This window comes from Marmota flaviventris, chromosome 3 (assembly GCF_047511675.1).
Source record: "Marmota flaviventris isolate mMarFla1 chromosome 3, mMarFla1.hap1, whole genome shotgun sequence".
In the NCBI taxonomy this organism is placed as follows: domain Eukaryota; kingdom Metazoa; phylum Chordata; class Mammalia; order Rodentia; family Sciuridae; genus Marmota; species Marmota flaviventris.
In genome coordinates, this window is record NC_092500.1 from 38,667,828 (window position 1) to 38,684,925 (window position 17,098).

A 17,098-nucleotide genomic window follows, 5' to 3' on the forward strand; every position below is an offset into this window, starting at 1 on the left:
AAATAGCATAGAACTGCCTTAACCCAATAAGAAAAAAGTCATGGGGCTATAAGTAAAGATATATGAAGAGATCATAGAAAGATAAGAAAGAGAAGATGGATCCTCCTCCTACACATTTCCATTATTACCACCATCTCATTAGTTCAGAGCAAATTTTTACACCTGGCAAGATATCACCTAAAATAGTGTACACTTAGTGACTGAATTCCAGGCTCACATTCACCCAGGATAACTCTGCCTGGAAATATTAAGCTTTCCCTTTCAGGAATTATCCACTGCCCCGCTCCCATTGTCCAGTGTATGACACCACTCCAGGTGAGGACCCTGACTGACATAAAGTCAATCCTTACTCCCTTATATTAGCAATTGTACAGGTAAAACAGCCAACTTATAGCAGTCACGTAACCACACAGATTTATTCATCATCAGGAAAACCATTGTCAAACTCAAGGCTTGAACTGGGAATCCCAGGACACAGACCATCTCCCTTCATTGGAGTGACATGACATATTGATGACTATGATGCTTTGATCTGCTTGAAGAAGGCCAGATTGAGAATAAGCTAATTCTTTATCCAGTGGAGTACAGAGCCAAGGAAAGTACAGAGATAGGAACCAGATCCCTTATCATACCTTTCCTAAAGTCCCATCCTACATTAACACATACTTTTCTTAATTTCCAAGACTGTAAGTTATAATATATGAAGTAAACATTTTATTCAAACATCAAATCTTAATCACCAAGCAGGTGCATCAGGATGAAAAAGGCTGCTGCTGCTGCAGCTATCTCACCCCTATAAATATTTAGGGTTCTGAGGGCAATTAAAAGGGAAAAAAACTCAACTTCATGCAAAGTAACTGCTAAGAATTTAAGGTGAGACTTTTGAAGAGAGAGGTAATTTCTAATACAAATGTGTTTCACTGCAACTCCATCCATCACCCCAGCTGACTTCAGTGTTATATAGACTTAGATGTCAATAAAGCTTTTTCCATTATGGTGTCCATGTTCAGTCTGGATAACACTCTTGTTTACCTCAACTTTTTCAGTTGGCACCCAACCTGGTGGTTCTGACACCACTCAGATGATCCTTTAACTATCTACCTTTCTCATACTCTGAAAGTCATGGAGTTTAGGCCATGATCCTTGGTAGCAAAAAGGTGATCCTAGGAGACTGCTTTTCTACATTGCTTAGTTAACAATTCAGCTAGCAGAGTATCTGTCTCCTTAAAAGCAAGATCTCAGAGCAGAGGAGGAAAAAACTATAAAAATCAAACAAAAATCATATCATTCAGAAGTGCTAAATCATAGCAAAAAATCCATTCCCAAAGCCTGAGTTGTTAATATAACTATTGAACTACATATACTTAACTATTTCCACATGATAAATTTAAGTCACTGCTGAAGTCCATGACAAGAAACATTTTCTTTTTTAAGGAAATATGCAAATCAGTTTAACAAAACTTTCTACTAGATATTTGTGTTTTAAAAAAGAAACAGTTATTTCATTTAATTTTCTTAGGGCAAGAACTTGCTTAGTCATATTCATTTTTGAGTTTTTAGCATCAAAAATAATATCAAACACTCAGAAGGTAATGGAGAAACTTTTACTGAATGTTTAATGAAGTTAAAATTGATGTATATTTTACAAATTACCATTTATTGTCTGTAATGTAAGTAACACTTTAAGCATTCTACATTAATTTTTCACATATAATCCTATCAATAAGAAATATTAAAACTTAAAATTTACATGTAATAATTGTGCCAATTTATGTATACAAGTTGATATTTTGATTTCTGTATATGATCTTGAAATGATATTACTGCACCAACTAGAAAGATGAGGAAACTGATATCTTAATAGGTACAGAAAGTTGAATATAATTTCTGTTCACCTTTCCAGGAGACACAAGAGCCAGTACTTTTAAAATTTGTTATATGCCCACAGATATATTTGGTTTGTTTCCTTTAACTTATAGCTTTTTAATATCTATGTAACATGTTATAATATTAAGCTTAAGTGTAAAGGTAATATAAGTTGTATACCTCATAATCAAGCTGAGACATGTATTCAGAACATCGTATTCTTTCAATATGACAAACATTTTCCCTGAGATTAACCTTTACAAAAAGCAAGAAACAAAAATTTTAAGCCTGTGACCTTTCTATGCCCTATTTTTATCAATTACCAATTAGGACAACACTAGTACTATCTTATTAGGGGTTGTTAGAATAAAGTGAGTTAAAATATGCCTGATACTTTATTAATTCTCAATAAAGAAGAGTTAGTAGAAACATAAAGTATTATAGTAATAATAGTAGTAAACTATTCATTCCATGAAATACCTAAGCTGAACTGTTATTTCTTGCTTCTTAGCCCTTTATTGAAAACCATTGCTTTCTTCAGTATTCACATGGGGAAATGAAAGTGAGTATCACAACTCAAGTCTGAAAAGTGGGCCAACAGGGTTCAAAACAATGTACTGTGGGCAGGAAAAGAAATATTAGAAGACATAAAAGATCTTAAGATCAGTGCTCACCACAAAGTCCTTCTGTATAGGATGACAAGTTAAACCGGAAGCTGAAGTGAATGTCTATGATTCCTGTAAGATGAGCCCACTTTATGATTAATCCAGCTGGGGTAGTAATCATGTACATACTACCAGAATCCTCTATGAACAGTTCTTGATTTGAAAAGGGCAAAGGCACAACAATAGAATCCACTTCTACCTAGAATAATATAAATACATCTGTTAGGAAGGTATTTATTTAAATACACACTAATCAAATTCAGGACAATACAGATTGTTCCATTTATTCTGACTTAATATGGACTAATTTTTAAATGTTTAAAAGAGATATCTGAATAAGTTTTAAAAAAGAGAGAGATAAGGAAGGCTATTTTTTCTTCCCTTTGTTGAATGACAATTGGCTTTGTATACACAAGTAACTTAGGAAAAGAAAGACACAGTAGTGACAATACCTTTCAGGAAATTGGTAACTAGATGAAATATCATTGATTTCAGATCAAATTAAAGAGAAAAAATATTTTTATATGGACCTATGCACCTGTGCTAACTAATGGAATTATTTTCAGAAAGCCTATAATATCTCAGCCAATTTAAGTAAAATCTTTATACATCTTTTTCTTACACTTTACAGAGGACAATTTAGATCTGAGTTAAGAACACAGCTCATAACTCACTCTTACATACTAAACATACAGTTCTTATGATAAGGGTCTTTCATTCAGAAGCAAGTGGCTCCTTTCAAGCTTATTCATAACACATTGTTCTTGTTTCATTTACTACAATAAAGGTAAATATTTCTTTTTTCTCATTTTAGCAATCAATTATTCATCAAAAATTTAGTGATGTGAACACTTCACAACCAGACCTCCCACCTCTTATTCTCTAAGTGGTTTTCATTCTGCTCCCCAGGGCCACTGCTCTTTTCAACATTATGATCCCTCCTCTTCCCATCATTTACACCTTGTCTGATTTGAAACACAAATATTAACTCTGTTATGAAGAAGCTTGGTCATTAGTATTATCTGAGGGGCATTAGAATGTTTAACAAGGCCCTTAAGTTAACCTCACAGGAAAGAGATACATGCAACAGTTGGCACATAAATGGAGGTAGAAATATAATATTAAGAAACACATTTTTAGGCTTCCCATGAAAAGAATGATTATCCATAAGAGCAATGAAACTGCACTGATACGTTTAATTTTCCTCTTTTTCCAAATGTTTTCATATAATTTCTTATTTCCATGTCATGTAAAGAAAATTTTCAATTGTATTCTTACCTTTCTTGCTACCCTATTGACAAGAATTGTATTTACTGATGTTGTCACATTTAATTTCTTAAAACAAAGTCCAGAGATTCTTCCAGAGGAAGCCTTATTTTGAAAAAATAAAAATTAGATGAAGTTGAACATAATTTAAATCATAAACAGAATGAATTTGTTAAATAATTTGCAAATACTCACTAGCTTTTTAAATGAGTTTCCATTCTGAAAAGAAGTACAGAACATAATTTTTAAAATTTGTAACTGCTTTATTTCATAGTATTCAGATAACATACAACTAATCCATCTAAAGTATATAATTCAGTGGTTTATAATATACTCATAAAATGGTGCAACCACAAACCATTTGAAGATACATTAATCATCCCCAAAAGAAGCCTATACCTATTAGCAGTCATTTCCCACTATCCATTCTGGCCAAAAAACACTTTTAAAAGAAATTCATTACTTGACTTTTAAAAACATCATTTAGAGTAATATGATATGCCTTTAGATATGTTTACATAAAACACTTTTATTTAAATATCAGAAGATCAATATAAGGTTTCAAGCACCTTTTTATTCTTAAAATCTCAAATGTTACAATATATCTCAACTATATATTTATAAGGAAATGACCACAAAAATGGATTAGGACCTACCTGATTCAAGGAACACTTTTCAATATGAACAACTATGATCTCCCCAGGAATTCTTACTAAGATATAAGAAGCCATACTATATAGTGCAGCATTGTTTCCATCAAATGTAATAATGCTCAGTTCCGACAACATGGAACATCGACCTAAGATAAAGTGATGTAAAGTGGAATTAGTCTATGAACTATTTGTTTTTAGTAATAGCTGCTTTAAAAAAAATCTCTTAACTTAGCCTTACATTTGATAAGAAGCAACACAAAATGTCACATACTGTAAACAAAAATTTTTCAATCAAATGAAGAAAGCTCAAAAACAATAATGGTATAATGACATGATCAGTTCCAAAAAACAGCAATCTCCCCTTTTTAAAACTTTAGCCAGCACATAAGAAATGCAAACTTACAAGGACATTCCCACTCAGGACAGCAGATATCAGTGTTCACTTGAACAGGTCTTCCCCGGAAACCACAGTCCGGCATTTCTACTTCCTTTGGGCAATTAAGAGACCAGTTGTATAATGTCCATTCCATATTAAGGCATATATATTGGCTACAGTTATATACAGGATCAAATTGCTGGGGCTGTTAATAGAAGAGAAAAAGTAGTAAGTTTTTCCGTATTTTCAACTAATATTCTCAGTTGATGTATTAGTTTCACAATCCCATTGCCTATAGTGTATACTTCCTAAATACAAAAACTCTGAAAGAAAAAATTAAAAATTTCACTATAAGTTTTTGTTGATGTGTCCTCTCTATAATATTCAATATATACTTAATTTAAGTTTTATTTTAATATTGATTTAGTGTCAGGATTACCCATACACTCAGACAAAATAAAGTCCTTTCATACATTCTGAGGTTAGCACTTGGTAAGCAAATTTGTATGATGGCAGGCAGTCTTTCCTATTATGTTATGTAGAGCTAGTATATGAATATAACTTCTGTTCATGTTGGTTTAAAAAAATCACAACTTAATCCTACCCAAATATCTCATTAAAAATTCATATGTGACATTAATAGCACGTGGTTAGTATAATTACAAGTTAATTTTAATATATAGTTTAAAACTTACAGATAAATATGAGTTAAAGCTTTCAAAGTTCATAAATCATATTCTATTTGAAAGTATGATAATAATTATTATCTTTTTGGGGGGGTGGGTATCAGGGATTGAACTCAAGGGCACTTAAACACTGAGCCACATCCCCAGCCCTATTTTGTATTTTATTTAGAGACAGGATCTCACTGAGCTGCATAGTGCCTTGCTTTTGCTGAGGCTGGCTTTGAACTTATGATCCTCCTGTCTCAGCCTCCCAAGCCGCTGGGATTATAGGCATGCCCCAGCAAGCCCAGCTTTATTTTCTTATTCTTTAAATGTTAGATACATTCTTGTCTCGGGGTATTCTCACTTGCCAGCCCCCTGTTTGGAACATTGTGTTCCTGGTCCTCTGCATTGTTCAGTCTCTCAACTTCTTTAGATCTTTTGCTCTAAAGTTATCTAATCAGTAGAGATTTTCTAACAAATTTATTGAAAATAGTTTCATTACTCTCCTGAACAGTGCTTTTTCTAACATTTTAATGTGACATATTGTGCTCATTGGCAATCTCAGAAACTCCAATATAATGCAAACTCCATAAAGGCAGGAAGTTTGGCCTGCTTTTATACTTTACCAATAGTAGCTAACCAGTTCTTGGCCAGAAATGGTGCTAAATAAATACTGACTAAATAAATAGCTAGTTTATCAAAATGAGTGTCATATTTGAAGAAGATATTTGCTCAAGTATCAGCTGAGAAAACTATTAGCTCTAGGGGCCAATGACTTTTTATCTTTATTGGTTGCCAATATATTGTTATCATCTTGCATAATGTCTGGCATATAGTAGCTGCTCAATAAATATTTTATGAATGCCTGTTGGATGGAGAAGGCCACACTAGATGACTCTTTATTAGGAAATCACATTTAGGTTCTTACTTAAATTTTGCTTTTACTACTGTGACTATAACATAATCAATAAGAATTATCTGTCAGTTAAGAAAACATAGTTGTTAAAATGTAATTCATATTATTATCATTATCTTTTAGCAATGATAAACCCAAAGAAGTTTAATGCTATTTGAAGAGTGAAACAAGAGCCAATGCTATTAGGAAATAAAAAGTCATACCTCACATTCCAAACCTGTTGTAGGCATTAGTGTGTCAAATACAGTAATGTCTGAGGGGGTAATCATTTCTGGTCCTACTAAAAATGAAGATGAAATTCATTAGTGGAATGGTATTCATCATGCGTGGAATACATGTGACAGAAAATGTGCTAAGGAATTTTATATAGATTATTTCATTTGTGAAGGAGATAAAAATGCTATCGTCATTTTACAGATAAGGAAACTAAGCTGTTGGGAAGTCAGTTTGAAAAGTGACAGGAACAGAGTTCTAACCAGGAATTCTGATTCCAGAGCCCTGGCTTTTTTTTTTTTTTTTGTATTTTTTTTATTATTAGTTGTTCAAAACATTACAAAGCTCTTGACATACCATATTTCATACATTTGATTCAAGCGGATTATGAACTCCCATTTTTACCCCGTATACATATTGCAGATTCACATCGGTTACACATCCACTTTTTTACATACTGCCATACTAGTGTATGTTGTATTCTGCTGCCTTTCCTATCCTCTACTATCCCCCCTCCCATCCCCTCCCCTTCCCTCCCATCTTCTCTCTCTACCCCATCTACTGTAATTCATTTCTTTCTCTTGTTTTTTTTCCCCTTTCCCCTCACTTCCTCTTATATGTAATTTTGTATAACAATGTGGGTCTCCTTCCTTTACCATGCAATTTCCCTTCTCTCTCCCTTTCCCTCCCCGCTCTCGTCCCTGTTTAATGGTGATCTTCTTCTCATGCTCTTCCTCCCTGCTCTGTTCTTTGTTGCTCTCCTTATATCAAAGATGACATTTTAATGCCCAGTCTATAAACACCTTCACTGTTTTAGGGTGTTAACACAATTGTTCGAACAGGTAAAAATACCAGTGGTGTCTCCAGGCTCAGGAGTTACAAATCTTATTGCATTATCAAAATAACTAGAGAAGCTGGTCCCTTTCCACTGGTGAAACCTTGGTGTGTTCCTTGCAAACAGAATAGTGATGCTTTGGACAACATCGGTGGGTGTGGTGAAGGAGTGGCCAAGAAAAGGGAAGACACAATTGGCAGATACATTTGTAAGGCACTACAATGCTTTTAGCAGAACTTGAGAAATCTCTAAAACATTCAGTCTGAAGGACTACAGAAGAGACAAGAATAATAGAAGAAATTTTCCCACACTGTGGTTGCAATGTCCATCATTGATAGTATTTTAAAACATGGAATTTGTTTCCTATTGCTGCTGTAGCAAATTGTTGGTGCTGCTTAAAACATTATTTAAAAGCCAGCTTATTATTTAGCAGATCTGGAGATCAGGAGTGCTAAAACTGAGGAATCAGCAAGGCTGTATTCTTTCTGGAAGCTTTAAAGTATGTGTTTCCTTGCCTTCAATTTCCATGGGCTGCCTGAATTCCTTGGCTTGTGCTCCCTTTCTTCACCTTTTATAACACTAACTTAATATCTCCAATACTCTCTTCTCTGATTCTGTTGCCATCTTCTCTGATTCCAACGTGTGTCCTATGTGGATAATTTAGGTTAATTTCCCCCATTTTCAGATCCAGTCATAAAACATCTTTACATCAACAAAGCCCTTTGCCATGTGTGGTCACATATTCACAAATTCTAGGGACTAAAACCTGGACATTTTTGAAGGGCCATTACTCAGCCTACCACAATGACATAATAGATAACTTTTACACTTTTGGTTAAATAATTTCCACAGATAACTCCCATTTTTGTTATTATTTTCTAGTTCCCAAATTGAAGAATAGATAAAGTACAATAAAAATTCCTTGGTCTTAGGAGCAAAGTTCATGATACATGTATTAGATGTTGTATTGTGTACAGAGCATGATATTTAATAGACTTAAATATGTTTATTTCCATTACCACAAACTTTCAGGCAAAGAAAGATAATACAAAGTTCTAATACAATAAAAGCACAAATTCATGGAAAATTCTAGTGACTAAGAGGTTCAGCATTCTAAATGTGAAGGAATGCATTGTTATCTAAAATAATCAAAGGATTATGAGAATTGTCTGGATATACAATAATAGTCAAGATGTCTTGACAATTACAGCTTTCAGTAACTTTTGAAATTGAAAAGTGTGAGTTTTCCTACTTTTGCTTCTTTTTCAAGATTGTTTTGGCTATACTATGCTCCTTGTAATTTTATATGGCTTTAGGGTCAGTTTGTCAAGTTCTGCAAAGTACTAGCTATGGTTATGACAGGGATTATATGTTCCTATAAAACAAATTTGAGAGTATTAGTATCTCAATATTAAATCTTCAAATCCATTTACTTTAATTGCTCAATTCCTTCAGTAATGTTTTGTAATTTTCATTGCAGATTTAAGTCTGTATTTCAACTCTTTTGCTAAATATATTCCTAAGTATGCTATTCTTTTTCAATGCTCCTGTAAATAGAATTATTTTCTTTTCATATTGTTCATTGCTAGTGTATAGAAATACAGTTGATTTTTTATGCTGGTCTTGTATTCTGCAACTTTGGTAAACTCATTTATTATTTTTAATAGGTTTTGGCAGATTCCTTAGGATAATATCTCTATCTATCCATCCACCTACCTATCTATCTATGTCATCTACAAATAGAAACAGCTTTACTTTTCTTATCCCTGAGGGTCATGAAGTATAGTTACAATTAAATAGTTTTACACATTTGCAATACATGTTAAATATTGATTGGGGGGGGGTATCAGGTTATCAGGTCAAAGTAGACAGCAGCACTTAGAAGAATCAATAATCTATGCCCTGGATGTTAGAATATTCAGTCTTATTTAATAAACTTATTCCCTCCATAGATTGAACGATGTTGGAAAATTATCTCTGGCCCCGACCTAAACATGCTTTTTCAAAAATAGAGTAATTGTTAACCTCTACAAGGGTGATAACCCCATTCTCTTGTGGCTCTTATAAGGTTTAAATGTATGCCAAGTATTTAATTCAATGCCTGGCACGTAAGATTTCAATGAATGTTAGCTAATAAGAATAACTATACTAGTAATGCTTATAGTGAGTCCACAATTTGGAAAATGTCAAAAGACTCCTAAAGTCCTTCAGTAATTCACCATTGCCTTCAGGGGAAAAAATTCCAAGTTTTTTGCCATGAACCTTTTACCTAGCCCCCTAATAATCTCTTTTATTCTATTTCTTGGAACTTTTCCTCACATGCTGCAGATTCAAGACATACTGACCAGCTGGATGTCTCTTCATGTGAAATATTCTCTATCATCCAGCTTTTACAGTTACTGTTACCATCTTGTTAGAACATATTTCTTCCTACACAGTCCCTACCTTCTGTTACACTTCTGAGACTACAGCTCCAAAATAAATACAATGCCTCTCCCATGTGCTGTTCCTATGTACCTGATTGTACTACAATCATGCCAAAGTGTCCATGGGGATTGATTACAGACTTCCCACACATACCAAAATCTACAGCAATTAAGTTCTTCATATAAAAAAACATAGTATTTTCATATACCCTATACACATCCTCCCCATACACATCATCTCTAGATGAATTCTAATACTTAATACAACATAAATGCTGCACACACACACACACACACACAAGTTGTATTGTATTGCTTAGGGAATGATGACAAAGAAAATAATCTGTATGCATTCAGCATATCAGCACGGATGCAATCTTTGTTACCAAATATTTTTGATCTGCACTTAGTTGAATCTACAAATGTGGAACCCACAGATACAGAAGGTTGACTATACTTTAATACACTGTGGACTAGTAGCTATTCGGGGTAGGGTTGTGATTTATCTGCCATGCCCTCAGTGCCAGGACAGATGCTGGCACAGTTGATGCTCAATTAAAATGTGTCCAATATAAATATCTGAATTTGAACTTTTCTAGATAATAATTCCAGGAAAAATAATATGATTAGTTTGGCAAGCCTCAGTGTCACTAGATTTTATTAAATTCTTTCCTGAAGCAAGTTTCATAGTGAAAGAGGGAGGGAAGGGTACTAGAGCCTGGGACAGAAGACAAAAAAAGCAGTAGAGGCTCCAAAGGAAAGCTGGATTACATCTGCATCTCCTTGGAGCCAATTCAATCACTATGCAACCTTAAGTAGGATTTAGTAAAACCTAAATTCTGGGCAACATGAGGAAAATTCTAGTAGAATCTTAGTAGTATTCTAACTAAAAGAGTATGCAGACCCCAGTTGTAGAAAATGTGACATGCTGAGCCCATGAACAATTCCTTAATGAAGCAAAAGTACCTTCTGGGTTTTCTAGTCAATGGGATTATCCTAATGCCTGCAGCTCTGGTAAGTGTGCCAAGACTTATATTTATGGAATGCTCATTTTACTGTCTAACCTTGTAATGATACCTGAAAACATGGATAGAGAGAGCTCACCTGGTGGCACTAAGGCTGGCTCTGTGGGAATCACAGGAATGCCTACAAAGAAACAAAAATGCTCTTCTTTAATTTATATTTGTGTACAGTAAGACCCACATAATTCACACAGGGTTCTTTCCTTCAAAGAAAATGTTTTGCAGGAAAAAACAAGAGGGATGTGAGAGGTAAGATGTACATGATTTAGAAAGTAATTAGGAATAACACCATCACAAAACCCATGGAAAGTATAGTTAAAGTCTTATGAGAGTTTATTGTCTAAAACTTCTGATTACAACCATCTGCTTCATAGAGGAAAAAAATATTCATGCTTTTCACTTGTCAGAGTAAATTAAGCAAGGTTCACACTTACAGTCTCCTGGATAAACACATTTGAGCGTGACCTCATCAAGGATCATATTTTTAGGGCAGTAAGGCAAGCATCCTTCAACCCTTTACATGGAAAAAAATCAAATGAGAAAAATGTAAAATGCAAAAAATAAAAACTGCATTGAATATATGAAAATAAGATACAGCCATCCTAAAATTCTTCTGTCCCCCATTGTCAAGCTCTGAGGAGAACTCCATTTGCCCACCACTCCATCATACTTCAGTTTACAAAATCACAAGCAAGTAGATGATAAAGAATCATTATGATTAAGGCACAATTTGAATCCAGAACATTCAAAATATACACTTATATTTGAGGCACATTAAGGCCACATTCTATAAATCATTGGAAATACAGGAAAAAAATATTGATATGCTAATCTATATTAGTTGTGTTATTACTTTCTATTCCTAAATTCCCCTACATCTAAATGGACTGACATGATCTTAGACTATCCTTGCCTTCAAGATGTCTGTAGGTCAAAAATAGCATCTTCAGTGGTTTTCCCTGTCTATTATTAAACCTACATTCATTGAAAAGAGAATCCAGACCTATGGTGGATTGCCTGTAAGAACTGGGCTGGAGAGGGTCATAGGCTGTATTCTCAAAAGCATTGGTGTCTGTGCCCCACTGTGGCAATCCCACGGGAGGAAGTGGTTGCGTATGACCCACAGGAGCCCCAGTTTGAAGCCCCAGGACATTTTGCCATGGTAAATATCTCCAGTCCTTGTCTGTAACAAGAAGAGTCCTTGTCTGATGCCAAGTAAGAGTCTCAAATTTCAACAGTCCATGAATTCAGGAAACAACACCTAGAACAGTATTCTACTAAGGAAATAAAGCTAACATAAGAACTGAGATTACATTTCTCTCTTCTCTAATTAAAGTTCAGAGTCCAATTTATTCTGATTCTAAGGAAATAAATGTGACCTTTCAATAATCAAATCTGATTCTTAGGTTCATACATTCTACAGAAAATTAATGCCAATATTATTATAAAAAGGCTTTTTAATATACATCTCAAACACACTATCAAGTTATAATAATAATTTTAGTATTTTATAAACATTTCCTTGGGTTGATCTATTAATAAAGAATTTGGACAAAAATGGTCAAGGCTGCTCCACTGCGGATCAATATGACCACTAGAGGGCACTGTTCGTGCAAGCAAATTCAGGCAACACTAAACACCAAGGAAAACTCTTTTCTATCTTGTTGTAGAATGAGCCTTCATGAGACAAAGTTAGCAATCTCTTGAATACCTCATTCCTATTAATTTTAGTGTGGGTGTGGTCCTTAGGATTAAACCCAGGGGTGCTTTACCACTGAGCTAAAACCTCAACCCTTTTAATTATTTTGAGACAAGGTTTTGCTGAATTGTAGAGGCTGGCCTGGAAATTGAGATCCTCCTGCCTCAACTCCCAGAGTTGACAGGATGACAGGAGCACCAACAGCCATGGATTATAACATTTTTTCTTTTGGTATCAGGGGTTGAACCCAGGGATGCTTAACAACTGAGCCACATACCTAGCTCTTTTATATTTTATTTTTGAAACAGGGTCTCACTAAGTTGTTTAGCATCTTGCTAAATTGCTGAGGCTGGCTTTGAACTTGCAATCCTCCAACCTCAGCCTCCAAGATGATGGGATTACAGGTGTGCACCACCATGCCTGTTATAATAATTTTTGAAATAAATAGTTAGCTTATAGGTGACCAATTGTACATTCCATAAATAAATTTGAATAAGTTTTAACAGGTATATAATGCTATTCTCTAAATTTTATCAAGCAGAAGGAAAAAAAATAACATTCTGATTTTTGGAAAGACTTCAGCCAGTAGGTTACCACTAAGTGAAGTCACCTTTAATTTTTTTATGCAGCTCAACTATTTTGCAATGATTTTATACCCATAAAAACCACAGCATACTCTTAAATTATTTTCTAACAACTATTAACTTAACCCCTTTAAAACGTCTTTATAGTCACACATACTAGGTTTCTCTTTATTTTGTCATACAGATGATAATCTACTCCATTTCTCACTGATAAATATAATGCTTCAGATACAGAATCACTCTTAGAATAAATCTTACATATGGGAGTACCATACGTAATGGTATGGGTGTGCCATTTGACATATTTTCTTATGAAGAGTTCTCATTTTCCACTAGATATTTTTATTTTTAATACTTGTTTTGTGCCAGAAACTGAAATCACCTAGAACAAGACTGTTGGGGACACGGAGGAGGAGTACAGGAGCACAGAAGAGGCATGGCTCCACACTTGAATGTTCAAGGACAAGGGGCAGGGGGCAGTTGTTAGGCCCGATAGCACAGGGCAAGGACACAGAGGTAGGGATGAAGATGGAAAGGAGAAGCAGCCTGGCAGGGGTGAAGTTTCCTGAGTCTTCTAACTATACCCAAAGACAAATAGCAGCAGGCCAGTAAGCTGGGAGCATTACGGAACTGTGTTCAATCACCTTGGAGATCGATCATGTCACAAAAAGAAATAAACTAGCCAAATAACACTTCAAAATATAGCTCAATTTCCACTAGAATGTCAGGCCAGGTGTGTCCTCTGCTGTCTTCCTCCCAGTGTGCCCTCCCAGTGATGAGCCTCACTGTGGGGCCACTATGGTATCCCTGCCTCCTGATACTTCCCAGAAGAAGCAGGAAAAAGACTTGTGAATGTGAGTGGTCCAAGCAAAGGATTAGACTTCTCATAGGAAAAAGCGGGGGGGGGGGGGAGGTTGTTCTTATTTTAAAGGAAATATAATTTCCTTCCCTCTTCTATAGAACTTGACGCACAACAGGGCATAGTGGTTCAAAGCATGATTTCCCTGCTTACAAACTGTGTGACCTAGAGCAAATTGTGTAGCTTCTCTGTGCCTCAGTTAGTTTTCTCCTCTGCAAATGGAATGAGATTGTGCATTTTACAGGACAGTTTATATCCTGCTGAAGCACATAATATGCTATTTGTTACATTTACTTCTCTAGACCTCATCCCATCGTACTGTCATTATCTGCCTTTGTTTCTGAGTGCATTCCTCTCTCTAAGGATGTTCTGGAAGGCTGGTGTTCACCAAGAGTAAAAGTTCATAGATATTTCATGTAAAATGATGCTTTCAAAAATATTCCCTCCTCCTACTGATCCATTTCCCTGTTCCCCTTTACAGCAAACTCTTTGTTTAAAAAATGCTGGTTACATTCTCTGATTATACTTTGCTTCTTCCTAGTATCCAGGTCACTAAATTCAATGAACAATTTTCAGTCTCAAATACAATATCCTCAAAAGAAGATTCTACAATTTTCCTCTAAGCTGTTCCTCCTGACATTGTTCTTGTCTCAGCAACTGGCAACACAGTGTTCTATGAAATCAAATTATATGAAATTGCCAATAGTTGACCAATTTTGACTACAAAAGTGGCAGCTACATATGGTTTTACCCAAAAAATGCTGAGGCCAACTTTGAGTCCTTAATTCTTCTTCCTCTCCTCACTCACATGAAACCCACCAGCACCCCCTGTGGCCCTAAATTTAAATTACATCCAGAATCTCATCACTTCACTGTTGCCCAAGGCTACCAACCTAGTCAAATGCCCTTCTTCTGTTGTCTGTGTAACTGACCAGTTCTTCCCTGTCCTGTCCTCCCGCCCCCATCAGCCCATTCACAATACAACAGCCAAACTAATTTTTAAAAATATAAATAGATCTTGTGCCTCCCCTGTCCAAAATATATCAAGCCTTCTGTCCAAAATATATCAAGCCTTCCTGTGTTACTCAAAATCCTTACAACACACTGCAAGGCCTCATCTGATTTGCCTACCACTGTGGTCTCTTCTACAACTCAATTCTATCCACTTTGCTCCAACAATGTCCTCCTTGTTAATTCTCAAATACACCAGACATGTTCCCATGCCAGGAACTGTTCTCAGATCAGATTCCTTGCTTCCTTCCCATCTCTGACCAGATGTCATTGTCAGTGTATTCTTCCCTGACCACCAAGTTAATCTAGCAAACGCATGCACACACCTTATACTCTGTCTCCCTCACCTTCCTTTCTTTTTTCTCCATAACACCTTGTAATCTACCAATATGTTTCATTATATACTTAACACTTGTGATTATTTTCTGCTTCAACCTAGTAATGCACAGGCTTCATGAGGGCAGGCACTTTTATCTATTCTGTTTAATACTGTATCCCTGGCAGCAAGAATTCCTAACACATAACAGACCCTCAACAATTGTCTTTCATCAAAATAAAATAAATTAGTATATTTTGCATACATAAATTTTCATGAGAATGTTTTAAAATCTAACACAAAATTTACTGAGACCAGAGGACTGTAAATATTGGAATTTGCTTATTTAGTGGTAAACATTACTTACGGTGGAAGGAATTTACACGCTAATGCTTCAGGGTCACTGCATGTTTTAAAACAGGGAGAGGCACAAGGTTCATATCTCCATTCACACATCCTCCTGTAAGGCACTGCTGCCTGGATTTCTGGGGGAAAAAAGGTTTAGACTGTATCCATTTTTAACGCACAGCTTAAAAACTAATAGTTTATGATATCAAAGCTATTGTATAAAAATATTTTGATGGCTTGATGACCAAAGCATTTCTTGCTCAGATGACATATCTAAATATTAATCTATCTCCCAAAGAGTTTTAAAAAGAAGGGGTTGGAAGAAGGAAAGTTCTAAATCTTCCTTTCTCTACATTTAATGAGTTTTAACTGATTTTCATATCAGAATAAAGTGCCGACACCACTTTTTTGCAATTTAATTTTTGCAAAGTAATTGTTTTCCATTATTCTATTTTATCCTTGCTAGAACTCTTTTGTGTACATATTATTTCCAATCTCAAAATGAAGAACTCAAGGCTTCAAGCCACAAAGAGACTTGCCAACTTCAAACAATTAGGAAAATGGCAAAACCAAACCCATGGGTCATAACCACAAACCTGGAGTAAGAATTTAGTACCTCGCCTTGTACATGATATTATTTGAATATTAAAGAATAAATGAATGGATTTGAATAATATATTTTTATAGTTATAACACCTGCCCTGATTGAAGATTTTTTCTCCTGTAAACTGCCAATACCTTCCTCTTTTTACATCCTAGAGAAGCCCCTCAGTAGTAGTTCAAAATTATCTCTGAACAAAAGAACATAGAGGGGAGAAAATTCAAGACACTGGTATGGTTCATGGACTTGGGATACAAAATTCAAGTATGGCAAAGAAAATAAGACTTCTTGAAGAGTGACTATTCATCTAAACTAATCCTAAGTTCCTGGGCTCATGGATCCTCAGAGAGGATTAGTCCTAAGACAAAGGATAGTGCATCCCACCAGAGTTTCCTAGGTTTAGGAAACCCACAAAGATCAGTTTCTGAAATTCTGATGATGCCATTAGCTGCAGTTCTCTGAGTCATAAGCAGGCCTGCTGGGTCTGATTCTAATAGAATAAATTTCTAGAGTAAAGGGAAAACAAAGGCTGGTAAACTTCAACTTTTAATTTTAAGTAAATTCAAGCAAAATGATCATATGTGATCTATGCAATGAGGTGTAGGCATGCCAGTGACTTTTTCTCAAGAACACACCACAGAAGGCCAGGTCCCCAGATGACCTTAGCTGGCTCCCACCTGCAGTTATTACAATAAGTGTACAATGCTCTGAGAATGTACCATTCTGAGATAAAGAGGAACTATCCGGACAGCCCAGATTCCATCTCCCTCCCAC

At 35.3% G+C, this 17,098-nt stretch overlaps 1 protein-coding gene across 2 annotated transcripts in view; it reads right to left on the reverse strand.

The window, feature by feature from the left end:
• Nucleotides 1-17,098, reverse strand: part of Otogl (otogelin like) — a 122,607-nt gene that overhangs the window by 22,480 nt on the left and 83,029 nt on the right. For both annotated transcript variants that reach the window (XM_027929595.2, XM_027929578.2), the window contains 10 exons: nt 15,743-15,860; nt 11,341-11,420; nt 10,962-11,030; nt 9,502-9,507; nt 6,614-6,681; nt 4,854-5,031; nt 4,454-4,596; nt 3,993-4,016; nt 3,810-3,902; nt 2,541-2,730 (listed from right to left, as the gene is read on the reverse strand). In XM_027929595.2, coding sequence (XP_027785396.2) covers nt 2,541-2,730; nt 3,810-3,902; nt 3,993-4,016; nt 4,454-4,596; nt 4,854-5,031; nt 6,614-6,681; nt 9,502-9,507; nt 10,962-11,030; nt 11,341-11,420; nt 15,743-15,860 — 969 coding nt within the window. The remainder of the gene's footprint in view (nt 1-2,540; nt 2,731-3,809; nt 3,903-3,992; nt 4,017-4,453; nt 4,597-4,853; nt 5,032-6,613; nt 6,682-9,501; nt 9,508-10,961; nt 11,031-11,340; nt 11,421-15,742; nt 15,861-17,098) is intronic.